At 49.7% G+C, this 27,007-nt stretch overlaps 2 protein-coding genes across 2 annotated transcripts; both read right to left on the reverse strand.

Moving 5' to 3' along the window:
* Positions 1–940: 940 nt before the first annotated feature.
* Positions 941–19,807, reverse strand: LOC136544635 (uncharacterized). Its single transcript, XM_066536724.1, has 12 exons — positions 19,670–19,807; positions 19,370–19,525; positions 8,053–8,127; positions 7,868–7,937; positions 6,910–6,995; positions 5,316–5,372; positions 4,898–4,990; positions 4,179–4,812; positions 3,899–4,102; positions 3,644–3,774; positions 2,506–2,549; positions 941–2,416 (listed from the first exon to the last, which is right to left on the reverse strand). Exons 1-8 carry the CDS (start codon positions 19,805–19,807, stop codon positions 4,690–4,692), a joined length of 798 nt encoding a protein of 265 aa, XP_066392821.1. The 3' UTR covers positions 941–2,416; positions 2,506–2,549; positions 3,644–3,774; positions 3,899–4,102; positions 4,179–4,689.
* A 3,506-nt stretch (positions 19,808–23,313) lies between these two features.
* On the reverse strand, positions 23,314–26,213 carry LOC136547387 (uncharacterized). The gene is made up of 4 exons (XM_066539343.1): positions 26,084–26,213; positions 24,669–25,562; positions 24,192–24,341; positions 23,314–23,730 (listed from the first exon to the last, which is right to left on the reverse strand). The coding sequence occupies exons 1-4, from the start codon at positions 26,108–26,110 to the stop codon at positions 23,344–23,346; spliced, it is 1,458 nt and encodes a 485-aa protein (XP_066395440.1). The 5' UTR covers positions 26,111–26,213; the 3' UTR covers positions 23,314–23,343.
* Positions 26,214–27,007: the final 794 nt, after the last annotated feature.

A 27,007-nucleotide genomic window follows, 5' to 3' on the forward strand; every position in this document is an offset into this window, starting at 1 on the left:
TAGCTACTACTTCGTCTCTTCCAAATCATAAATCGTTTTGACTTTTTTAGATACATCAAAGTTTTTATTTAAACATAACGTATATCTAAATACATATTTAAACACTTTGATATAAAAAAAGCCAAAACGACTTCTAATCATCGTGTTCCACCGTTTCCCTCTAGTTGACCTGCACCATTTCCCTCTAGTTGACTTGTCACAATGTAGTTTTTTAATGTACCTATCTGGCCACCTATAGGGGATGGTAATGTACGGAGTACTGTCTGCTGACCTACAAGGAATGATACTGATGTGATGTTAGCAATATTTGTATCTCCAAATGATTTTATTATGAAAATAGATTCAATAATCTATTTAATGATACTAATTATATACTATAGCCCTGTTCGCTTGTCTTATGAGCCGCAGTAAAGGAACAATATTTTTCTCTCACAACAAATCAGCGAACAATACTTTTAGCCATGACTTTTCAGTGAAGCGAATAGGGCCTATAAATATTAATGTTTTCTTATATATATTTGTTCAAAATTTAAAATCTTTAACTTTTTAAAAAAACGAGAATGACACTTATTTTGTGAAGGAAATTTGGGCTCTAGCCACTATATTTTGACTTTTTTTATGCTGAGAAATTTTGTTGATAGAGTAGGGCTGCAGCCTGCAGCAGTACCACCAGCACTACTCTGTCGAGTAGTAGTCAGTAGAGGCAAAACAGGGTTATGGATAGTACTGATGTGATGTTTTAAAGAATGGACGTATAAATACTCAATTCGTTTTAAAATATTTATGACAAGATAATTAAATAAAAAAATATAATTAACGTGTGCTAAGCATCATTTTAAAAACATTAGGAGTATATTAAATCAAAATAATTTGTATCTCAAGTATGAACATATGACAACTAACAACATATGACAAGTATGGTGGGTGAGGGATGGGAGAATAGCAGTGAAAGAGTACAATGGACACCAGGAGAGAGCGTCCAGTAGGACATCAAAGCTAATATTTTGACACGTAACTATTACAATACCTGCAAATAGCCTATGAACATCCATAAAGAAACATCCTCCCACAGTACAATAGTACGTCCACTTTAGCACTACTGGATTGGAAGCAGCAACTCCAATACACTTTTAGTCAAGCCAGAGCTGCACAGCATTGCGGAGGTGAAATGATTATTTACTCATGTACTTTCCAGCTGGACAATTCCTCGGCCCTCCCCCTTCGTGCCTTAGCTTCAGCTTTTTTAAAATTTCCTGTCGATTTGTTTCAGAGTTAATATAATACACGCCTTCGTGCCTTAGTTCCAGCTTTGTTCCAATCAGAAGCAGCAACCGTGAGAAATAAAGGACATCATATATATGATAGTAATCAGCAAAAACAAAGAGGCAAATAAATACTCCTGAATAGTATGAGAGTATCAGTAAGGATTAGCAGCCTGTTTGTTTGGTCATAAACGATCATGATGGATTATAAGCCAGAACAGTATTTTTCTCTCACAACAAACCAGCCAGCAGTAATAATCCACGATCGTTTCAGCCGAAATGAACATGCTGTAGTTCTTTCAGCCAGTGAAACTAACGAGATCCAGAAGTAGGAATGCCACCCTGAACCAACAAATTGTAGGTTATCGTTGTAAGTCCTAAAAATACAGGTACTACTAGGCAAACAAATTGAGATCAAATAAATGACCGACTTCAAAAACTTAGCTAGAGGCCCATTCACAGAATGGTTAAAATATTAAGAGCAAGCATTACGAACAAAAGAAGGAAATGTTAGCTAGCATTTGCCTTCTTTTTATAATTAGCTCAAGTTCTCAACTTGTACAACATGCATATCTCACATTCATGGCAGATTTGAACAGACGATATTTTTGGATTTATTTTAGAAAAATTCTTTGCCCACAAATTAGACATACTAGGGTGCACCCCGCGCTTCGCTGCGGGCAAGGGGTGAAGAATGATTTGACTGCTATAATATTGAATAAGCCATATCTAAAAAACTTATTATGTTTCAAGGTATGTAAAAAAAAGATGCATCCACCTATATAAGAAAACATGTCCAACGTACCTGACAGTTGGTATAAAGTGACATACTGAGATTTGGAGTTGTACAAAGAAAAAGGCCAATTCTTACATGGGCGATAGTTTGCTCAACCTATAACAGAATCGACATGGCTTCCAAATCTCGAATTCTAGGAAACTGTTGCATAACTGTATCAGAGGTAAGGCAAGAAGTGGCTTTCTCATGTTGCAGGAAAACCATTCCTTCTTTCGTCTCATCAGTTTAGTGCCTGCATTGGGTGAAATTTTTCATTCAATGAAGAGCTTGCTGCGTACCGCAGCACACTTTTAGAAGGCACCAGTCCTGTCACTTGGTGAGGTAATGAATGTTCATGCCACTGCAAAGGAAAATGAACCTGAAATTTTAGATAAGTCAGTTACCCTACCCTATGTGATTGAGTAATACTGGCAGCAACAAACATCACTCTATGGTGAGAAAATGAACCTGAAATTTTAGAAATCTTGAGCTGAAGAAATCAGATCACAAGGCTGCAAGGAAAAAAATCAGATTAACTTCCTATACCGCTATAAAGTTGGAGTTAATTGGTATTTTGAGCAATCGCATGTAGCTTGCAGGGAAAAAACTACACGTAAGATGATGGTTGGGACCTCAAACCTCAGAGTAAATGCGAGAACAAAATAGAGTTCAATTAAAAAAGGGACTGCATGGAAGTCATACAGCATACATGATGTCCCGTTAAAGCGACAGGCATAAAATTATAACAAACTGAAATGCAAAATAACCTTTGATCTGAAATTAGAATAAACCACAATGCATAATGTTAATTTGAAATCCAGCAGATATTCCTTATGATAAGTAGACAATGTGCGTATAATTTAAAAGGTTTACATGTGAAATCTAAGTAGCTTGGTAAGTGGGTCTGGAGTTGAGGTCACTATACCTGCCTATTTCATCTCTCTGTAATAAGCCTTACAAAAAGCATTGGTGTGCTGACTATAGAGAACATGCGTATCACAAGTTCATAGAATGTAATCATCTATCCAATGGACACGGACATATATGTATATCTTCACATCAGAAGCTCAACGTGGCTGGAGGCACGAAGCAGGCAGTTATGAAGCCACTGAGTGTTGCTAGGTTTGTTATAGGAATAGAGAAATTACAGAAACAACAAAATGGAATTGCACTTAATAGAAATAAAAGCAGACCATGAATGAATTGAACTTTCTAAGATGCGTCCAAGGAAAATTGAGACATTCAGGTTCGATCTCAAACCCGGGCACTGTCAGACAATTGATCTAAGCAGTTTGTTATAGGAATAGGGAAATTACAGAAACAACAAAATGGAATTGCACTGAAAAAGAAATAAAAGTAGACCATGAATGAATTGAACTTTCCAAGATGCGTCCAAGGAACCTATATGTAACTCATTGAGACATTCAGGTTCGATCACAAACCCGAGCACTGTCAGACGAAGCAATATGACAAGCGGCTTAAATTTCTGAGTTTACCAAAATGAATATGGCTAAAAATTTAATAACCAAAAGTAGGGAGTAATGGAACACACAGAGCTCCTTTGTAAATAAGCTGATCACAGGTGTATCAAGATTGAAGTAGCTACCTTGAGAGGAACTAGGCCCTGATCCAATATCTGAGTGGACATCGATATGCAAATGCTCTGCGATGATGCTCCCCCTGACCTGTACTCCAATCACCTCAATGACGTCGGGCATCAGGATGGAGCGATAATAGCTGGAACCATATATTAAGAACAAAAATCAATCTGGAACCATAGATCAAGAACCAAATCGTTCGGGGGACATAAGAACCGTCGATGAAGAACCAAACCAATTTGGGGAGCTAAGAGAGGCTGTACCTACGCCAGTGATGGAGAGGCCGACGCTGATCCCTGCTCGTGTTGCCGCGCGGGGAAAGACATTTTTTTTTATTGAGGGTGGGCCGTGGGGCGACGGAGAAGCGGAGGCGTACGCGCAGACTGCACATCTGCGCACCGGCACCACTGAGCATCTGTGCCGCGCAGACGCTGGGGATGGGGGAGATGAAGAGGCGAGGAAGCCATCTGTACGCGCAACCGGCAGCATGAGCGAATCGTATAGGAGCTACGGAGCACTGACGAGCGGACATGAAGGGCGTACCTGATTGCGCCATCCTCAGAGGCGGCCGTGGACTCACACATCAGCGACGAAGTGAGCGTCGGAGGAGACGATGTTATGTAAGGGCCTGTTCGGCTGCTCTAGACCGGCTGGCTGGGCTGGTCAATCAGCTGATTTGAATCAGCCCAGCACAAGCCAGGCAACAAGCTGCTGCTGCTGCTTGATTTGAATGAACTGGATTCAAATCAAATAATAGCACCAATGAAATATAGTTGGCGTCAACTCTCAAGCCCATTCAAATACATGTCAGTCAACCAGTAACAACATTGACATATACAAATTAGTACCAACCAGTTCTAATACAATTTCATTACATCTCATTCAAATGTGCTTTCAAGGCCATTGAAATAACACTTCATTACAACAACAGTGAACCATTCAAATGTGCCCCCCACTCAAACCTGCTGCATCTGGATGCATCTCGTTCTGAGGTCAGTGTGTTCCTTACCTTGCTCCATAGTTTCTGTCAGCATGGGGAGCCCCTCCATTTCTTCTATGCTGGGATTGGATGATATGTGGCAAGAAGTATGGGACTATTTGACTGTCCACACTTCCTTAGGCAAGCTACACCTTCTTCCTGGTACTCCTGCGTGGTTATCCAGCACTCAGGTGCATCCTGCATGGTCCAAACAATACGCAGGGAAGTATATTACTAGCAATCCATCATGGTGTAATATGATTCTGCATGACAGCACATATACAAGAATTATCTTCATGATTCCAGCAAAAATTGCACCTCCCAGGTACACCATGTGCTTTCTCCGAGGAGGATCCTCTATCCACAGTCGTAATTTCTATGCACAATGAGAGGCAATGTGTCACAGTTGGAAACAGAGAGCAAACGCTAAAACTGAGATGAATGCATATCCTTTCAGAAAGTGTATTTGGATTGTTCTGTCTATAAGTTCAATAAGTTTATGCACTTATATCTTCTATTTGTAAGAAAGGAAAAGCGCAGATTATTATCTAACAGAAATTTGTTGTAAAGGTCAACAGAGAAGAATAACAACTGTGGACCAACGATTACAACAATGCAAGGTAGAACTTCAACAATCTTACAACTCGGCTAGCGATCAACAATTTCCTTCATGCCATACAAATATAATGCATGTATATTACCTTCAGGCCATCTTTGTTTCCCTTCAAATCTACATCAAGATAGCGATCAAGAATTTCCTTCTCCACAACAACAACAACAACAACAAAGCCTTTAAGTCCCAAACAAGTTGGGGTAGGCTAGAGTTGAAACCCATCAGAAGCAATCAAGGTTCAGGCACGTGAATAGCTGTCTTCCAAGCACTCCTATCTAAGGCTAAGTCTTTGGGTATATTCCATCCTTTCAAGTCTCCTTTTATTGCCTCTACCCAAGTCAACTTCGGTCTTCCTCTGCCTCTCTTCACGTTACTGTCCTGGCTTAGGATTCCGCTACGCACCGGTGCATCTGGAGGTCTCCGTTGCACATGTCCAAACCATCTCAACCGGTGTTGGACAAGCTTTTCTTCAATTGGCGCTACCCCTAATCTCTCACGTATATCATCATTCCGAACTCGATCCTTTCTTGTATGACCGCAAATCCAACGCAACATACGCATTTCCGCGACACTTAGCTGTTGAACATGTCGTCTTTTCGTAGGCCAACATTCTGCACCATACAACATAGCAGGTCTAATCGTCGTCCTATAAAACTTGCCTTTTAGCTTCTGTGGTACCCTTTTGTCGCATAGGACACCAGACGCTTGCCGCCACTTCATCCACCCTGCTTTGATTCTATGGCTAACATCTTCATCAATATCCCCGTCCCTCTGTAGCATTGATCCTAAATATCGAAAGGTATCCTTCCTAGGCACTACTTGACCTTCCAAACTAACATCTTCCTCCTCCCGAGTAGTAGTGCCGAAATCACATCTCATATACTCAGTTTTAGTTCTACTGAGTCTAAAACCTTTGGACTCCAAAGTCTCCCGCCATAACTCCAGTTTCTGGTTCACTCCTGTCCGGCTTTCATCAACTAGCACTACATCGTCCGCGAAAAGCATACACCAAGGGATGTCCCCTTGTATGTCCCTTGTGACCTCATCCATCACTAAAGCAAACAAATAAGGGCTCAAAGCTGACCCTTGATGTAGTCCTATCCTAATCGGGAAGTCATCCGTGTCTCCATCACTTGTTCGAACTCTAGTCACAACATTGTTGTACATGTCCTTAATGAGCCCGACGTACTTCGTTGGGACTTTATGTTTGTCCAAAGCCCACCACATAACATTCCTTGGTACTCCAATCGTGTAAAAAAGTAGCAACTTGTTAAGCATATGCAACTCGGGTAGAAACTTATATGAACCAGGAAAATAATCACTACAAGAAACATTACAGGCAATCAGCTGATTTGAATCAGCCCAGCACAAGCCAACCCAGCTGCTGCTGCAATTTGATTTCAATGAACTGGATTCAAATCAAATTATGGTGCCAATGAACCATAGTTGGCCCCAACTCTCGGACCCTTTCAAACACATGTCCGTTAACAAGTAACAACATTAACACATACAAATTAGTATCAACCAGTTCTAATACCATTTCATTACATCTCACTCAAATGTGCTTCCAAGGCCATTGAAATAACACTTAATTACAACAGCAGTTAACCATTCAAATGTGCCCCCAAGATAATCCTGCTGTATCTGGATGCATCTCATTCACAGGTCAGTATGTTTCTTACCTTGCTCCATAGTTTCTGACTGAATGAATTCTTGTATGCAAAGATGTTGTACCAAGAGCAATCAAAGCATCCTTTATCTTGACCATCTGTACAAACCATAAGGTATTGTTTAGGAGCAAGGGGTAGAATTCTCATTTCTCAATGAGACTTCCACAAATAAGACAAGATGCAGTGCTTGTCAGCTAGTAAGAGCCGAGGGTACTTGCACGCCAAGAGCCGTGGCTCCGATGGCGAGTTCCTCTCCTACATCTGGCTCCAATTTGCAGTAATTACAACAACTCATTCAAATTTCTAAGATCGAATTACAACAATTCATTACAGCAGTACATTCATGACTTGTCCATAACACTACTACTTGGAGGATTAATAGAGCATTTACAAAACTTGTAGGAGTTGCACAAAATATTTGCATCACCTTCAGCAAAATGCGCCTTCTAATATGCGCATGTACTCCATGTACAACATCAATCTACTCTGGCATACAATCCTACAATTTCTAATTGGTACCATTTCAGTACACTAACCTACTGACCTAAGTGGTATCTGTACAAAAAATGTACTCTTTTCTAGGCACACAAGATTAAGCATGAAGGCAGTTCCCAATGGGTGCAGCACCTCTGCACAATCATTGTCCCCACATTCCCAAAGATATGAACTCTCTAACCACTGACATACTGTTACTAGCATTGAGCTCAACCCAGGGAGATGGTGGGTAGGTAGGGGATCCTAATCCATGCTCCCTACTGAACAAGTAATTGTGGAGTGCAAAGCAAGAAATTATAATAATCTTTTGCTTTGTCCGATGGCAGTACGGTACCCATCAAGAATCTGCCACCGGTTTTTAAGAACCCCAAATGACCGTTCTACAACATTGTGTAGCCTAGAATGAGTCAAGTTAAATTTCTCCTGTCGAGACATATTATCTACAGGTACACCCCTAAAGTCATCCAGATGGTACCTTGTATTTCTGAAAGGACCCATGTACCTTGACTCAAGTGCGTAACCAACGTCCACCAGATAGTAGCGGCCTGCAACACATTAACCAATTGCACAATTAGGTTTTGCGGACTGCACAAGCTACAGAAACAATGTAACACATTATTCTTTGGCAATAGTCACTCATCGATGGTTGTAGTGCCTAGCTTGAGGTGAAGAGCACGATGAAGTGGAGGACGCTGCTAGTGTGTGTAGCGTTATGAAGCACTTGCGAGCGGTGCACTGAAATAAACAAACACAATACCACATTGCCAATAAAAATTACTGTGCACAATGGAACATAATACATTGGCTTTGAAGAGAGGGCAGGTTAAATGGTATTCGCATTAGACAGCTGCTCAACTAGAAATAACTGAACAATAGCTAGAAGCAGGTTGCAAGCCCGGATAGAAAAAATAGAAAACATGAGTTCTACATATGAGGAGAATTTAACTTTTCTTATACAACTCTGTTAACCTTTCAATTGATAGAACAATGGCATTGAAGTAACCCGTAGCTGTGATTTATTGTTGGGGTGTAATCTAAGCATGAAACAATCATCTCATTGGTTGCTTTTCTCTGAATCTTGATCAGTCGTCAGCCTTAAGCCCTTAACAATGTCAGTATCAGTGAAGACTTCAATAGTGGTAGCATTTCCTTTTAAGTACTGGCCTATGTAGCTAGTTTCATATGAAAACCTTATAGGCTACTAAATCCCTATGAAGAAGTGTTTGATTAATAATGGACATAATTGTAAAATCAAGAAGTGCACTTAACCAACTACCAAATTAATGAAAAAGAAGACATAAATGATGGTTGATAAAAACGAAAGGAAGAAATAAGAAACCTAATGTCGGTGTTTCGGACCGGGGGGTCCTCAACCAACTAGTAAATTTGTACTGCGTGTTCCCGATCCCGGATTGTGATGCAAAGAGACACAAGGCTTATACTGGTTCAGGCAATCGGTGCCCTACGTCCAGTCTGAGAGATCGATCTTGTATTCCTTGCACCGAAGCGCTTGTAGTAGGGGGTTACAAGCTGGTGAGAGAGGGAGCTAGTCCCAAGTCTCGGCGCGGAGCGGTGCGGGCTGCTTGAGACGTTGCTCTCAGGCAGCGGGGGAGTGTGCGTGTTACAGAGTGTTGCTTGTGCGCGCGTGTCTTCCTCCCCTAGAAACGGCCCAGGTCCTTTCCTTTTATAGTTGAAGGGGGGACAAGGGTAATACGTGTGCTAACTACACGGCGTCGTGCGAACGGAGGCGGCGTGTCCGAACCCTGTAGCCTGTTCTTGTGGCGGCGTGGCCGTCGGAGTGGTCCGTCCTTGAAGTACTGGGACGACGTGCTGGTCACCTCCGATCCTGTGCGTCGTGGGAGCTCCAGGGCTACCTCGAAGCGGGCGTGGCGGTCGGCGTGCGGGTCACTGTAGGTTGACTGCGCGCGAAGCCGAGGCTCGGTTGGTGCCTAGGCCGAACCGTCGTGGGGGGTCTCGGCAGACGTGAATCTCGAGATAGCCGAGGCCCTGACGTAGAGTGCCGAGGCTCGGAGGGAGCGGTTGATCTTGTATGCTGATTCTGAGGTGATGATGACCCGGACTAGACTTCCCATGCCGCGTTGTCTTCGGGGCGGGGGTTACGGGGCACAGTGTAGTGCAGGCGCCGATCGTGGGCACAGCGCCAGAACACAGTGGCCGGTAATCCCCGCCGCGCCTTGTTCTAGCCGGTATGGCGTTGATGCGACTCCTTGTCCCGTCGGCCACTCCGTGGTGTCGAGCCGTCGTCCGGCTGAGATTGCGGGAGTGGTTGACGCATTAATGGGACGTGACGCGCTGTTGGGAAGACTGGTCGAGGCGGGAGCAACGGGTTATTGCCAAGCTAGCCTCGAGCGATACGGAGAATCGCTGTCTCGTTCGAGGCTGTACGCACGGGGCCTCGGGCGAGACGGAGATTGGGCTCCTTGTCGAGGCCTCGCGCGAGAGGCCTCACGCGAGGCGGAGATTCGTCAGGGCGTCGAGACCTCCCGTCGAGGCCTAAGGCGAGGTGGAGAGCCGGTGGGCTCGGACGGGGCCGGTGGTTAACCCATGGCTTACCTTCTGACTATGTTGTTGATGGGGTTTAAGTGACTCTTTTGGTGTACGCTCGGGGTACCCCGTTTTATGGTACCCGACAGTAGCCCCCGAGCCTTAGGAGGAGTGCGAGCACTCTCCCTGAGGGTTTGTCGAGACTTGGCTTGCAGCCGCTCCTGTAGGGATTGCGTTTTGTTTTTTGAGGTTTCGGTGGGTGCGCGCGAGCACACCCACCGGGTGTAGCCCCCGAGGCCCTGGAGGAGTGGATTTACTCCTCCAGGGGTTTTTTCGTATTGAGTGAGAAGTTTTTATCGTATTTGCCGAGCCCACAAGTGCGAGTTCGGGTCGCGGGGTTTTGGCAAGGTCGCAGGAAGAGCCCCCGAGCCTATGCACGGAACGAGAGGGCCGTCGGGAATTCCCCTGGCTTTTTGTACGCCCCTCGCGCGTCCTTTTCGTTCGGAAGGAGGGGTTGTTGTGCCGAGCCCCCTCGTGCGCGAGCCTAGGTCGCTGGGTCTCGGCAAGATTGCAGGAGGAGCCCCCTAGCCTCTGCACGGAGCAAGAGGGCCGTCAGGGGTTCCCCTGACTTTTCGTACGACCCTCGCACTTCCTTTTCGTTTGGAAGGAGGGGTGGAATATGCCAAGCTACCCTCGATGGGCGCGAGCGGTGGCATTTCTGGTGAGCTGTTATCGGGTGAGTCCGCGTGGAGGCCCGCGCCCTGTTCGCTAGGGGTCGGCTAGTGGTCCAGAGACGCACTCCAAGAGTACCAGAGGGTTTCTCTAGTGGGTGCCGAGGCCGTTCGCTGGGCCCCGGTGGCTCGGTGCCTCCCTACGGTGGGATCCCATTCGGAGACCTCCCTGCCGGTCTCGGACACAACTTAGGGCGTCCCAAGCGTTTCGCTTGCTTGGGCCTCGGCCCCGTGTGGGCTCGCCCGCGGTCGTCCCTGACTCTGTTGCCCTGGGGCGGCTGTCGAAACCCTTAGGGGCCCAGCCTCCGAACCCCTGGACCGTAATAGGCTCGGCGCCCAGTTCCTTCATCTGAAAGGAGTAGGGTGGGGGGAATGTCTCCCCCATCGGCTCGACAACGGCTGACGCGCCTTTTGAGGTGATTTTCTGGGGAGACGGAACGACGCCTGTTGCTGCTGCGGTCGGGCGTGACGTGGTGTCAGCGGATGGGACGTAACTGTTCCCGCGATTAATGAGGAAAAGGTGGGCACGTGGGCGGTAAAATCGGATCGGGGTTAACCGCACCGGATCCGGGGGAAACTTTCCCGATTTTGTCGCCCGTCCGTTTTGCCTTTACCCTGCATAAATACGCAATGAGCCTCGCCCCTCCCCGCCTTACCTTGCCTGCGTTAGCTCTGCCCCCATTGAGCCGTCGCTAGAGCAGTGGGCACCGGGAAGAAGGGAGAAGGGCAAGCCAGAGAGAGAGAGAGAGAGAGAGAGAGAGAGAGAGAGAGAGACAGACTCACTGCCGCATTCGAACCCTCCACCGCACTCATGGCCGGCGACATCGTTGTCATCGAGGCGGACCCTTGGGATCCATCTGACGTCACCGTGGAGATGCTTCAGTCGCTCGTCGACGGTGGACTCCTTCGTCCGGTGACTGACCCCAATAGGCCGGAGTGGATCGCTCCGTCGGGCGAGCCGGAGCCGAGGCCTCGCGATGGTTACGTCGTGAGCTTCGTGTCCTTTCACGAGCGCGGCCTCGGTGTTCCGCGGACCGGTTCATGCGGGCGCTCCCGCACTACTATGGCGTGAAGCTCCACAACTTCAACCCCAATTCCATCGCGCAGGCGGCCATCTTCGTCGCTGTCTGCGAGGGGTATTTGGAGATTGCTCCCCATTGGGAGTTGTGGCTTCATCTCTTCCGGGCGGGGCATACCACCAAGCCGACGGGCACGTCGGGCACGAGGAAGGCGGTGAGGGCCGACGGCTGCACTCTCCAAGTGCGCCAGGACCGGCAGCACCTCTACATCCCGGCACAGCTCGCGTCATCCAATCGTCGATGGTACACGAGCTGGTTCTATCTCCGCAACGACGACGGCGGACTTCCCCCCTACACTAGGTGGATTGTGGGGAGCTGCCCGGAGAGGTGGAAGTACGGCGTCCTGAGGGAGGATCAGCCCAAGCTGCAGCCGCTCCTGGAGGGGCTGCAGAGGCTACGGGACCGCAGCCTTACCGCGGCTGTGGTCGTGGCCGCCTTCCACCGCCGGAGGGTGCTGCCGCTGATGGCTCGGCGGCGGCGCCTGTTCGAGATGAGGCCGGATGAGCCGATCGCGGGCATCCGGATGTCTGCCTCCGCCCTCTCCGACGAGGAAATTCTTCGCCGGGTGAGGGAGACGGTGGATGCGAAGCTGAGGAGCAGTGGTTTGACCACCCTCGCGATGCGTCCGTCGTGGGGGTTCCTCTCGCTGGTAAGTTGCGCGCCGCCGCAGCCCCCGAGCCCTCTCCGTTTCTCATTATTTCTCGTTCCCTCATGCGCGTTCGCCGTTCCTGCAGGGGATGAGGGACGTGCGAGCCTCTCCGCCGCCCGTTCCCGAGGACGCGAGGCGGCGGGCGATCAACCGGGCGCACGCCGAGGCGCAGAAAAAGCGGAAGGACGCCAAGGCAGCGAAGCGCACGAAGCAGATCCTTGCGCGCGAGAAACTAGATGAGCGTCGCCGGCAGCAAAGGAAGGACGGCCTCCCGTTGGAGGAGTCCCCGTCGCCGTCGCTATCGACAGATGCCTCGGACGGAGATGACGAGGGCGAGATGGGCGCTCCCAGGGGGAGGAGGAGCTGTCCCGGGGTCGGCAATCGCCCGCCCCGGGGTCAAGGCCGACACGCCCGAAGCGCGGGCGCTGGGCAAGCGTGCCATCAGCCCGGTGGGCTCGACGGCAGTAGCGGAGCAGGTGGCGGCGGGGGCGACGCAACCGCCCCCGCAGAGGACCGAGGGGGCGCCGGGGTCCGTCGTGGACCGGCCGGCGCTGGCGGATACAGAGGCCGTGCCTCTGCCACCGCCACCGCCTTTGCAGACGAGGGTTGCCGTGCCGAAGCGGTTGTAGCCTCGCTCGAGGTAAGCGTATTTTTGGCAGAGCCGCAGCGTTTTTCTGTGTGTTCTTCAGTCCCGTGCTGACCCTGCGAGTGTTCTGTTCTTAGTCGGAAGCGACCTGTGGAGGTGCCTACCTTGGCGCCCCTTAAGGCGCTCAAGGTGAACCCCGGTTCCACCGCCCACTAGGTGGCGGAGGCGCAAGCCGCCCTACAACATGGCGTGGCGTCGGCAAGGGCCGACCCGAAGGAGCCGGCCACCCAAGGAGGGGCTGCCGAGGCAGCCCCGACATGGACGAGGGAGGGAGCGCCTACGCCCCACGAGGGCGAGGCCCGTGAGTCGGATGGGGTCGAAGTGCCCTCAGTTGCCGAGGCCACCGAGGTCGAGGCCCCCTTGGTCTCCGAGGCCGAGGCGGCGGAGGCCGGGGCGCCCAGGACCATCGAGGCCGCTGCGGCGGGCGCCAGAGCCCTTGCGACCACCGAGGCCACCCCCCCGGGACCACTGAGGCCACGATGGCGAAGGCCGGAGCCCCCGGGACCACTGAGGCCACGATGGCGGAGGCCGGAGCCCCCGGGACCACCGAGGCCGACGTGATCGCGGTGAGGCCGTTGGCCCAGGAAGTGGAGATGAAGGCGGCGGAGGCTTCGGTGGCACCCTTGGTTCAAGGCCCGCCGTCGTTGCGGGAGAGCGCCCGGGAGGTGGAGGTCCTTCCGATCTCCTCCGACGATACTTCCCGGGCGCAGGAGATGGCCGACGCCGAGGTGGCCGGTGCCGTGGAACAGCCGGTTCCGACCCCGAGCGAGGGAAGCTCGGCCCTCGCGCGGGTACGACCCGAGCCCCGCGGGTGGGATCACCCGCGTGTCCTGTGGCAGAGCCGGGAGGACCCTGAGGCGGAGCCTCTGTTTGCCTTCGAGGACGCGGCCGAGGGCGGGCGCTGGGACACGTTCGAGTAGTACCGCCAGCTGGCGGAGCGGTCACTGCGGACGATGCTGTCCGTGGTGACCGACGATCTGCCCGGAGTCGCCCAGGTTCGTGCTTTGTTTTCTCACGTGGTGGTCTTTTTCCGAGTTTTCTTTGTAGGGATTGACCGCTGTTCTGTTTCCCCCAGGAGCTCGAGACCCGGTCCCTTGGGAAGTCGGTCTTTCTCCGGCGGGAGAGGGACGTCTGGGACCAGCTTCAGCGGCAGAAGGGCCTTCTTGCCGGCGCCAACGAGCTCCTGTCGGCGCGGAGCGCAGAGGTGGAGGACCTCCGCCTTCGTTGTGCCGATGCGAAGGTCGAGGCGGCCACGGCCTAGGAGCAGGTCGCCCCTCTGGCAGCGCGGGTCAAGGAGTTGGAGGAGCTCACCCACGTGGCCGGTGATCGGGATGCCTTCAGGTCTCGAGCCGAAGAAGCCACGGCCTCGGGCAAGGTTCTTGCTGGGCAGCTAGGAGCAGAGCAGAGTGCGCACTAGCTGACAAAAGGCGCTTTGGATGAGGCCCTTACGGTGGTTGAGGCCTCCCGGACCGAGGCTGTGGTCTGGAGGGGAAAGGCCGAGGGTGAGTCCTATTCCCCTCGTTTTATTCGCTTTTCTTGTATTCGCCCCTCATTCTCTGGTGTGATGCAGAGCTAGGGAGAGAGGCTTTCAAGGCGGCCGAGGCCACTCGGGTCGAGGCCCAGCGCCTGAGGGAGAAAGCCGAGGCTTCCCGGGCCGAGGCCCTACGCTGGAAGGAGAAAGCCGAGGCCTCTCGGGTCGAGGCCCGACGCTGGGAGCAGAAGGCCAAGGGTGAGTCCCGTAGGCTTCCATCCCTATTTCGCTTATTTTCCTTTGCGCTCAACCCCATTCTGTTTCCCATGGCGTAGAGTCAGAGGCGGAGGTTACCCGGGCAGCCGAGGCTTCCGTCGTGGTGCAGGCGGTGCTCGAGACCGAGATCGGGGAGCACGAGGCGCTGAAGAGTGTCGCCCGTACTGCCTGCGAGGCCTTGGAGGTCGAGGGGGTTCAATCAGGCAGCTCCCTTGGGAGCCGTCTGATTGCATTGAGCGGTCAAGTGCATGAGCGGCTCCGAGGAGCGCTGCATACGGGCGTCAAGCGCGCGCTGGCCGTCATCGCCTCGCAGTACATAGGCGTTGACCTCCAAGCCATCAGCGATGGCTACGTCCTGCCCGATGATGACGAGGAGGCCGACGAGGCGGTTGCGAAGCTGATGGAGGCGGCGGAGGGCCCCGGTACGACGTTGGCCAAGCTGTTCGAAGAGGAGGTGGTCGCTCCTTCGCCGTCTGCCGATGCTGGAGGCCCTGAGCCGTGACCTGGGCCTAAGAGGCCATGTAAATAGAATAGGAATTAACTTTGTATCGTAATGCTTGTGGCCGTCGAGGCCTTTCTTTTAAAGTACTCGTGTTTCTTAATCGTTTGTCTTGTATTTCCGAGCCTCTGCCCTCTTGTTGTCTCTGATCAGATTTCTTCGCAAAAAACTTCCTTGGAGCCTAAGCCGTCCCCTGGGCGATAGGTGGTGAGGGAGCGTCGTAGCCCGGAGGCTTAGGCCGTCTCGCGACTCTACCGGCCTTCCGGCCCTGATACGGGCTTTCGGTCCTTGGGTTTTTCGCAACCGATTCGTCAGAGCGTGCTAGAGGGTTTGGCGTAGGAATTTTTTCGAAAAACGACTAAAAAATAGTGCGTAGGACTTAGGGGGGAATCCCCCATCTAGCCCCCGAGGGAGGCTCGGTTCTGCGGAGGCAGAGCCGAGTCTCCCTTACAGTGTTATCGTATTGCCGAGACCCACGATGGGCTCGGGGGGGTTTCTCGAAAAATTAGAACAACTAAAGAACGCTTCTCAATTGTATTCCGAGAAACTAAAGAACGCTTCTCAATTGTATTCCGAGAAACAATATATACAATGCTTGGAAATTTAAAGGTAAAAGCGACGTAGCTGTTCTATGTTCCAAGCGTTGGTGAAGATTTCGCCCTTCTTGTTGGCTAGCTCGTAGGTCCCGGTCTTCAGCACTTGGGCGACGATGTACGGCCCTTCCCATGGTGGGGACAGCTTGTGGCGGCCCTTGTTGGTCTGTGTCAGCCTCAACACCAACACCAGGTCGCCTACCTTCAAGTCTCGGCTTCGAATGCGCCGGGCTTGAAAGCGCCGTAGGGCTTGCTGGTATTTGGTCGAGTGCAGCAGCGCGACGTCTCAGGCTTCCTCCAGTTGGTCTCGCGTTGGTTGCCGAGGCGGTCGAGCCGCAAGGGGACCCCGTGGGTTGTTGGCGCCCGAGCGGGCTCGGGACGAACCGAGGCCTCCTTATCCTGCCGATGCGGTGCCGAGGGGAGGTCCGAGGCGGCTCCGCGCCGCCAGGAGGCGGAACTCTCGGCCTGCTGCACCGCGGCGGTCTTGAGGAGATCCCGGAGCTCGCCGCGAACCCGTCGCCCTTCCGTGGTAGAGGGCTCGGGCATCGCGCGCACTAGCATCGCCGCAGCCGCGACATTCTGACTAGCGCGATTGAAGATTGGGGGACGATCGTCCCCTTCGTCGTCGTTGATGCGGTGGTGCACGTCGCGGGCCCGCCGCCGGGCTCCTCCGCCGTCACCGCGGCCCTGTTGCTCCTGCTCGAGAGTGTTTCGGAGCTGTTGTAGAAGGAGTCGATCTTGCTTGACCTTGGCCTGAAGCTCACGGAGCTGCTCCAGGTCCGGGCGTCGAAGTTGTCCGAGGGTAAGGTTCTCGTTCCGTGCTGTCGGTGGGACAATGCGTGAGGGCGTGGCATCGCCCGTTCCCTGATGAAGCGGAGTACGGTTGCCTACCCCCTCGTCCTCATCGCCCGTGCTTGGCATCCCAAGTCCGACGTGTAAGCACTCACGAGTGGGATCGTAAGTACCTTCATCGTCAGAGTCAGAGTAGCCAAAGCAATAGTCACTCGCGGCTAGGAAACGGCACATGGCTTCAGGGTCGTGAAGCCCGGAGAGATCCGCTCTGGCCCACGCCTCGTCCTCCTCCAAGGAGTCGGCGTGGGAGTGAGTCGAAGTCGCGGTACCGAAGTCGAGGGCGAAGCGTTGGTGGTGTCCTGAGGGCTCCGCGTGAATGGAAGCGTAGGCATAAGTATAGGAGGCGGCGGCATTTCTCAACCCGAAGGGGTACGGAGATGGTGCCATCGCCGGATTCCGCTTTGCCGGAGCCGGCTCCTCAGGAGGTGACGGAGAAGAGCACGGTGACGGGGCGTTGCCGCACGCCACCGGCGTCTCTCCCTTGTCCAGGCTCAGGCCAGATAGGTCCCCAACCAGGGACCTTGTGCCAACAGCTGGGCACGGGATACCGGCGGAGCGCGGCGTGTCGTCCTGTGTTCGCGTGGAGTCGGCGTGGCTCCACTCGCGTCGCGCCTGGCGAGCGCGACGAGAGCGGCCGCCCGGGCGCCTGGGCTGTGGGTGCGTGACGTCGTCGTCGGCAGGCGGGGCTCGGGGTGTGAGGAGTACCATGTCGTACTCGTGCCCTAGAGACATGAACTCTAGGCTCCCAAACCAGACCACCGTGCCAAGACGCAGTGGTCGTACGGGGTCTGCCATCCGGAACTTGTTGGGATGACGAAGCTGACACGCAGAGTCCCCTACCTGGCGCGCCAACTGTCGGTGTTTCGGACCGGGGGGTCCTCAACCAACTAGTAAATTTGTACTGCGTGTTCCCAATCCCGGATGGTGATGCAAAGAGACACAAGGCTTATACTGGTTCAGACAATCGGTGCCCTACGTCCAGTCTGAGAGATCGATCTTGTATTCCTTGCACCGAAGCGCTTGTAGTAGGGGGTTACAAGCTGATGAGAGAGGGAGCTAGTCCCAAGTCTCGGCGCGGAGCGGTGTGGGCTGCTTGAGACGTTGCTCTCAGGCAGCGGGGGAGTGTGTGTGTTACAGAGTGTTGCTTGTGCGCGCATGTCTTCCTCCCCTAGAAACGGCCCAGGTCCTTTCCTTTTATAGTTGAAGGGAGGACAAGGGTAGTACGTGTGCTAACTACACGGCGTCGTGCGAACGGAGGCGGCGTGTCCGAACCCTGTAGCCTGTTCCTGTGGCGGCGTGGCCGTCGGAGTGGTCCGTCCTTGAAGTACTGGGGCGACGTGCTGGTCACCTCCGATCCTGTGCGTCGTGGGAGCTCCAGGGCTACCTCGAAGCGGGCGTGGCGGTCGGCGTGCGGGTCACTGTAGGTTGACTGCGCGCGAAGCCGAGGCTCGGTTGGTGCCTAGGCCGAACCGTCGTGGGGGGTCTCGGCAGACGTGAATCTCGAGATAGCCGAGGCCCTGACGTAGAGCGCCGAGGCTCGGAGGGAGCGGTTGATCTTGTATGCTGATTCTGAGGCGATGATGATCCGGACTAGACTTCCCATGCCGCGTTGTCTTCGGGGCGGGGGTTACGGGGCAGTGTAGTGCAGGCGCCGATCGTGGGCACAGCGCCAGAACACAGTGGCCGGTAATCCCCGCCGCGCCTTGTCCTAGCCGGTATGGCGTTGATGCGACTCCTTGTCCCGTCGGCCACTCCGTGGTGTCGAGCCGTCGTCCGACTGAGATTGCGGGAGTGGTTGACGCATTAATGGGACATGACGCGCTGTTGGGAAGACTGGTCGAGGCGGGAGCGACGGGTTATTGCCAAGCCAGCCTCGAGCGATACGGAGAATCGCTGTCTCGTTCGAGGCTGTACGCACGGGGCCTCAGGCGAGACGGAGATTGGGCTCCTTGTCGAGGCCTCGCGCGAGGCGGAGATTCGTCAGGGCGTCGAGACCTCCCGTCGAGGCCTAAGGCGAGGTGGAGAGCCGGTGGGCTCGGACGGGGCCGGTGGTTAACCCACGGCTTACCTTCTGACTATGTTATTGATGGGGTTTAAGTGACTTTTTCGGTGTACGCTCGAGGTACCCCGTTTTATGGTACCCGACACCTAACATTTCATACATATGTCTGCTTTCTTTCAAAATCCAACAGGATGTCACTGGGATGGATACTTCATCTCATTACAGTACTTCAACATGTATCCTGTGCAAGTCCAGTTTTAAAGATTAAAAAAAATACTAGAACCTGATCTATCATTGAGCCAGAATAGGAAAATCAGAATCGTTATGGAAACCACGCATGCATCATCCCATCCATATTACATGTGTACAAGTCATAGCCAATTAGATTGGTTTTTGTTGGAAGACCAAGAATTATTAGTATCTAAAGGAAGTATAAGAGTTTTTTTAATAATAATAAGGAAAAGAAGTATAAGAGTTAGAATGGATTTGCTAGGCTGTGATGAATACGTGAAATCATGTAAACAGAAACAAATGTACAATCGCACATGTATTAAATACAATGGAAATAGCAGTCCAAATGTGCCCATAATGTTCATACAAAATCAGATACTTGTAAAGAAAGAAAGGTTTTTGTTCAATGAAGAAGGTGCTCACTGGTTACTGAATAACATCACCTGTAGTTTTAGCTGATTAGTTCCAAGCGTCCCCGGATCCGTGGGCGGCGCTTGGGAAAGACCTGCAAAAAGAGCACGTGGGGGGGTAGATCCGGAGGGTGTGGACGACGGCGGCCTCGCAGTCGGAGGGGGGGGGGGGAGACAGAGACTACATAACTGGGGTTGAGGGGGAAGACAAAGGCGGGAGATCCGGAGGGGGGAGGGGAGACGGCGTCCTCAGAGCCGGAGGGGAGGCAAGTGAAGGACGGAGGAGGCACATTAGGAGGGGGGGGACGACGACGGCGGCGGATCCGGAGGTACCTTGTCGACGGCGGCGGGTTCTGGGAGTGATGCGGAGCTCACGTTCGTCGCGGAGACTGTCGGCCGCGAGGGAGGGCCTCTCACGGTGGAGAGAGGCAGGAGGGGACGGAGGCGCTGATAGCAGCGGGGGGCAGGCATGGCAAACCGGAGCTGACGAACGCCGCGGCCCGCGCGGAGGAAGGAGGAGAAGAGACGACCGAGCGCAAACCCTAGCCGCGCGATGCGCAGGGTGACAGACTGAGGGAGGGGAGCAGAACGCGGCTGTAGGCGTTCGCTTGTAGTCAGCCGTTCGGCTGGACCTGGGCCGCCGAACGGCTGGGCTAATCAGCCCAGCCAGCCGGTCCAGAGCAGCCGAACAGGCCCTAAAGCAATAGCAGCAGCCAAGTTCGGACCCACATAAAAACCCTGCAGTTTTTTATTGTGACAAAAAGCAACCAATTCAAGCACAAAACAATCATAATAAATAAGAACACTTGGAACACAACATGATGTTTAGGATGCAGCCCTTCCAGAACTAACAAAGCTAGGCACAAGCAGCAATAAGTCCTACAGTTCTCTGTTTGAAAAAAATGCAGGGCATGATGAATCCCACATTTGCAATCAACCAAAAAATGGAATATACAAAAGGAATTAGCAAGACAAGCAGCATTTTGAAGTGTACCTCAAGTCAATAAACTCTTCTAATAACCTATTGTGGTGGTCTTGTACCACCCAAGCAATTGCCAATCCAACAGTTGGCTTCAAATCTTGAATTAGTTGTAGCCCCTTATTTAATTGGTCTTCAATAGTTGTGGCACCTTTGTTTCAGTCCTATTTATGTCAAGATTGATTTTAATATCTTGGGATACGAAAGCCTTCTGGAAATTAGTTGATAGATGAGAAATTCAAACAAACCTCGCTGTGGCTATTGTTAGCCACTCCTTTCATTTTCCTTGCCCAACTGTAGCAGACTGAGTTAGCAGGGCGTGGCTGCATACATGAGAGAAAGATTGAATTGTCATGACATGAATTATTATTCTTCCCATTTATGCAGCTTATAAGTAGTTGGGGTTCTGACCCTAGACCAGCCATAAGGATCAAGTGTTCTATCCTGAGTTGGTTAGGTGATAAGTGCTGAAATCAGCTCTTATGAGTCCTTTTATAGCAAACTCATGTTGTTAGAAAGACTAAACTAATGCAAATAGAAAGAGGGGCAGCTTTCCTGTTAGTTTTGAAAAAAAAACATCTAATTCATTGCATGTTGTTGTTTCTCTTCTAAAAGAAATGATGGAATATACAAAAACTTTTGTAAAATGTAATTCCTAGAATGCTGCCATTTCTATCGATAAAGAGAAGCCAAGGCTCGCTAACCATTTTTCATGATCGGCTCGAAATAAAATGTTCAGGGTACTTTCGTCCACATCAGTCAAAAAGAAAAGAAAAAAGAATAAATCAAAAACCTATGAACAGATTAATACATTTTAGGAAAAATATTTAGGAAGTTAGTAAGTAATGTGCATAATTCATGTTCATTAGTGAACTCACATGATAACTGTCAACCTCAGACTAAATATTCTCACATACAAACATGCACAAAATACTCAAGGCATACCTTACAAGGAATAAACATTTGAAATAGACAATAAGTACCAACTCCATTATAAAGCCACAACAGGAACATCTTGGGCAATCTATCAACGCTGAGAAAGAACCTTCTATTTCAGAGAAAAAAGTCTTTACCTTGAAAACAATTAATTAATGGGACCTCATTTAATTTAATTTTGATAAGGATCTCAGTTTCAAAATTTACAGAAAGTTTTAAAATTAACGGTGACCCAATAAAGGTATCAAGTTCAATAGAATAAAATGTTAGTATGAGCAAATAAAATGTTAGAACCTATGTGCAGTCATACACATGAGCAAATCAAACAAAATTCGTTCAGTGAGAATGATTTTCTCCGCCGTTCAGAAAGTTAAAAGCTACATACAGAGGAATCGAATCGAAACCTAGAGAGGATGCAAAGTGAATTGAAACATACAGAAAGCTGCACTATGGCATCGAATAGGAATGTGAGCAAATCAATTCATTAGAAAGGTACCTTCGTGAAGAACAAATCCCGGATCTGAAGACCTAGATATGAAATCCCAGGTCAAGAATCTGGCACTTCCCATGGAGAGAGAGAGAGAGGAAGGAGGAGGGACGAGGAGCTAACGCAACAGCACCGAAGAGAGAGGAACGACGGCGGAGAGGAGCTCAGACAGAGAGGTAGGAGCAGTGCGAGAGAGACGGGGGAGGAGGAGATAGTACCGTTGCGTGCTCGTCGCAGATGTGCCACGGTCTGACGGAGGCCTTGGCGGCGTCCCAGTAAGAAGGCGACTGCGGCGTTGTAGGAAGATGGCGGCGGCGCAACCCCCTACGTGAGAAGGAGACGGAACCGAATGGAAGGGGATACGAGACAGAGAGAGAGAGAGGCGAGTGTGAACAGGCTGAACGAGCCGAGCCAGAGCAAACGAGCCAAACACCCTGAGCCGGCTGCATGCATGTGGTCCACTGCTGCGAAAAGTGACATGCACATGGGGTCCATAATAAAAAAGCAGCCAATCAGGAGCTCGGAAATAAGCTCTACGGCCGCTGATAGCTAAGGTTTATTCACTCTCCGCTGGCGTGCGTGGCACGGCAGGCCTGGGCGCGCCGGCGAGCCGCCGCCGCCACGCGTGGCTCATCCTCCGCCCAGCTGGCAACGGCGCCTAGGAGCCCTGGGCGCGCCTTGAGTGCTGGCGCGAGTGTGGCGGCGACGACGTGTCCGATAGCCTGGGATAGGATGCTGCATCGCGGCTTGAAGATGAGGTAGAGGACGAGGACGAGGATGTTGAGCGTGACGGCTACGTGGCGCGCAGCAGGGTCACGACTGTGGAGACTGCTGGCGGCATTGGTTGGGTGCTCGCTCGCCCGCGTGGCCGCGGCGGGCGTGCTTGCGCGCTCGTGTGACGACGGTGGTGGCGGCGCCTGCTCGTGCGCCCGTGTGCCCGCAGCGGGCCTGCCCGCGCGACCGCGACTCCTGCGAGCACCCGCGTGGCCGCAACGTCGGCTCGCCGACACACCCGCAATCTGTTTGACAAAATGCATTGGCAAAAAGCTACTTCAGAGAGCCTAGTCATCATGCCACATCAGCACGAGAAGCCAATGTAGACAACTATGGACCTAAGTGGTACATCACAAAAGTTTGGATAAAAAAAACCACTTTGAAAGTTAATGAACCTAACTGAAACCAGCTCACAAGTTAATAGACATATGTTACATTTAACTCTTTTACATAATACTCAAAACCACCTTTGAAACCAGCTAAGGGGATTTTAATAGTTGTAGGGTCACCCATGTTCGGTTTTAGAGCTTAAGGTCGAGAGCTAAATTACACAGTTTGAGGACTAAAAGTGGATTTTTAAAATACAATGAATTAAACAGAAATGGTGTTCCGCTATACAGCATTTAAACGGGATGTAAACGAGCCAAATAACTATTTAGGCGAACAATGGTTATTATACAACTCACAATGCCTAGATTAATATTAATGAACCACTCGTATCTTTTCTGAAATAGATTATGCTGGCAGCTTGATTTTATAAGAAAACCATAGACCATATCGACGAGCAATACATATAGTCAAACATGAACAATCTTCAGTATCTTTTTCATTTCAGGCAAACACACATTCGCTGACAACCTTGCAGTCACTGAAAATTATCTGAGCACTAGAGGAGAACCGGTCTCTGAGCTTATTCACTACCAGCTCTTGTTCATCTTCATTTTCTGGAAATTTATGTTTTACTGACGCTGTACTGGTTGCTTCGCATTCCTTACAGCGCTTGTCTTTCAAAACAACCGACTGTAAGTTAGAAGCCCGTTCCATCACTGCTCCTATAAACACTAGATGTTCTTCTGATGCATTGAAACCTATGATTTCGAGCTCTTTCAGTGGCAAATGCTTCGGGTATGCAAACTCTGACACTTCCCATGGCGCATTACTTCTTTTAGCACACAACTTAGTTACTTTCTCGTCCTCCTCACATCGATGGTCATACACCTGCATATACATGTAACATGTTTTATGAAGCGAAAATGATTAAATGAACCAAGTTCTTATCAATAATCACAAATATTATTTGCAGGGAACTAATAGTACTGAGCGACACATAGCACGTGCATATGCATGAAAACATGTGGCATTCCATGATGGCAGCTAGGAGTCATGTTCATTTCTTCCATATATATGGTGAACTACCAATAGTTCTTGCATTGCATCATCTCTCATGAGGTGATAACTTTTTTGAGAATTTTAGAAAGTGCCTACTGATTAGTATTTCCAATGTAAGTATCATTGCAACAAATCCATTAATTCTATTAGGCGCACTCTTCCACCACATGAACCACTCAGCAATATTCATAAATGACAAAGGCATAAAGGTCACTGGATATTTTTTTTCTTGATAAAAAAGGTTTTGCTCAATTTTATTATTAAAGAAACAAGCAAAACTGCAAAAGTACCTCAACTTCAAGTATCTCGAGGGACGGCGCAACTTCAAAAAGAGCTATTGTCCACAAAAGGCCAAATCCAACAAAGATATCATATATACACAAGTTCCTCAAATTGCTAAATGCTGAGGAAAGTTGGTGTTTTTCAGGTAGTAGCCAAATCTGGAGAGTTGAGAAAGAAAGAATACAGGAAAAAATGTTCAGTTAGTGAATGAAAAGAAGAAAAAAATGTTATGTGAGTATTTGGCCAAGTATATGCTCCCTAAATGAATGATAACAGAATCAATCAGTTCTATATGATCATTCAATGTAATTAAAGAAACCTATATCAACAAAGTCTTCCAAACAGTAAGACACACAAAACATAATTTCATTGTTCTGCTCTAAAGTTAATACACACTGTTTAGCTCAAAAGTTAATACTATGCCTAGGCATAAGGCCAGAGCTGATAACTGTAGAGACAGTAGTGATTGAATATATATGTATTACCTTTTGCCCGAGGAAATCCAATGATAAAGTATTTATACATGCCGCACCACATAGAAACTCACTTAACTTGAATTGTTCCTGATGAGGTGGCATGGCTGAAAAGACTTCCACTTCCTTGAGGCATGGGATGTGTCCCCAGGTCAAGGGCACACATCTAGTTAGCCAAAATCCAAATATGACTTTCTCTAGCATTGGAAGGCAATGCAACTCAATTTGTGAAAAATAACAGTGGAAAAGTTCTAGAATGTTGAGTTTTGAGTTTGGTGCGTCTATCTTGAATGTTGATTGGAAGCCAGTATCACACCGGCCGAGATAAAGATAACGAAGTTCCGTGCATACATTTGCAATAAGATTATGTAGATCTGATTCCGCAAAGGTCGCATTAAAAAGGAGGAGCCTTGTGAGGCAACAAGATATATTTGGATAGTTACCAAAGAAACTATTCACACCATTAGCATGTTTTACCATTTCATCATCACTGACAGCGCCCAGGTTCCTCTCAATCCCACTTGTGAGCTCTATATCTTTTACCATCCCATTTTCAACCACTTCATTAACAAGATGACCGATTTCACTCGAATAACTGTTGGCAACAATTAGTGAAATACAAAGTCTGGTGATGATTGTCTTCCGGCAGGACGGAGACAACATGCTTCTAACTGCTTCTGTCAGAGATGACATTGCTTTATCAATGTGATCATCCACTGTGGGATCGGCATATGGTTCATGAAAGAAGTCCATCATATCTATGTTTAGTTGTCCGAGCAACCACGGAAGGTGTCTCCATCGTGTGGATAGGACACTTGCCCTCACTGATGTTGTTAAGTCGACATTTTCTAAGATTGAGAGCAAAACATCGTCATTTAACTTGCTTATCATGTCTTCCCCAACTTGCTGCAAGATCAAAAGCAGTTAATATTTTAATGCAAAGTTTCCACGTAAATTCGTACCTATAAAAATATAAATATATTAAAGCAATAACATATAGTCCATGGGTGAACAAGTCCCTATATACTCTACATATCTACTTGTCTCTTCTGATTATAGTCTATATCAAGTCCTTTTGGCATCCCTAGCTGTAGGCCAAGTGGTGTAAACACACTGGAACTAAACCAGTTCTGTTGACCAAATGCTAAATTACTCTCTTCTAAACCTGATGTCTAGAAAAAAACAACAAAACAATATATTAATCTTACACAATTATCAGCCTTATTTTAAATCCTGTGTAAAGGGCTTCTTCCTCTGATTCATAATGTATGTATATTTGAAAAATCGACAATGTTAAAAAAACTATGTTTGAGTTTTTCTTTGGTACATAGAATTTATTTAAATTTTCATATAATGCCATACGAGGAAGAACAATATAACCTTAAGAAAGTAACTAGTTAACAGAGATGTTTCAACATAGAACTTACATGGGTATGTCCGGCCTCGTGTGCCATCAGGAATACGACACAAGCTTGCAAGAATTCTTGCGTTTAATTATATATGGGGGGTGTAGGTCCCTCCAAACGCAAGCCTAGACCAGCCTTCAATCCAATTGTAAGACTTCGATTGAAGGTGCGAAACAATTTTGTACTCTTGTGTCTATATTTGTATATGGCAATGCAGATTCCTCCAAATACAATTGGATTGGAGGGGCCTTCAATCTGATTATGAACCTTTGAAACTGGAGATGGAATAATTGTGTACTTGTGTTTATTTATACAGGCGTGAGTGTCTCCAAATACAGATCGGACCAGCCCTTAAATCTGATCCGAATACGTTTTCCGAATTATCCGAGTCGTCGATGGGGGCATTTTGAAATTGAAAAAGAAAAAAAAACGGAGGGAGAAAATGAACTGCACTCCGACCTTAAGTCCGTCGACCATTGCAGGCAGGAAATTATTCTCTTCGAACACAAAAAGGTTTGGATCGTGGGGCAGGGGCGCCGGGCTCACGGCCCCGGCGATGCATGAGGCGGAGGCAAGGGTTAGCGGCGGCGTGTGGGTGTGGTGTCGGTGGAGGGGAGCGTGGCGGCAGTAAGCTAGCGATGTTTTGGGAGCTCCGGAGCTGGTGGCGGAGCACTCTAGATGGAGCGGAGTTTTTTTTTTTTTTTTTTTTTTTTTTTTTTTTTTTTTTTGAGGAACCGGAGCCGCGGATGATGGAGATCGGCACACGGCAGTAGGCTAGCCCGGCCAACAAAAGGTGAAGGCCAGCTGCCGCGAGATAGGCTAGGCGGCGCACGGCGTAAGGGAAAAGGGATGCAGCCATGCAGGCGACAGAGAGCTCCAGCGCTCGATTTTTTTTTAATTTTATATAGACAATCGTTATTTCCTGAATTAGATCGTGCTGGCAGC

The sequence above is a fragment of the Miscanthus floridulus genome, chromosome 3 (assembly GCF_019320115.1).
Source record: "Miscanthus floridulus cultivar M001 chromosome 3, ASM1932011v1, whole genome shotgun sequence".
Lineage (NCBI taxonomy): Eukaryota > Viridiplantae > Streptophyta > Magnoliopsida > Poales > Poaceae > Miscanthus > Miscanthus floridulus.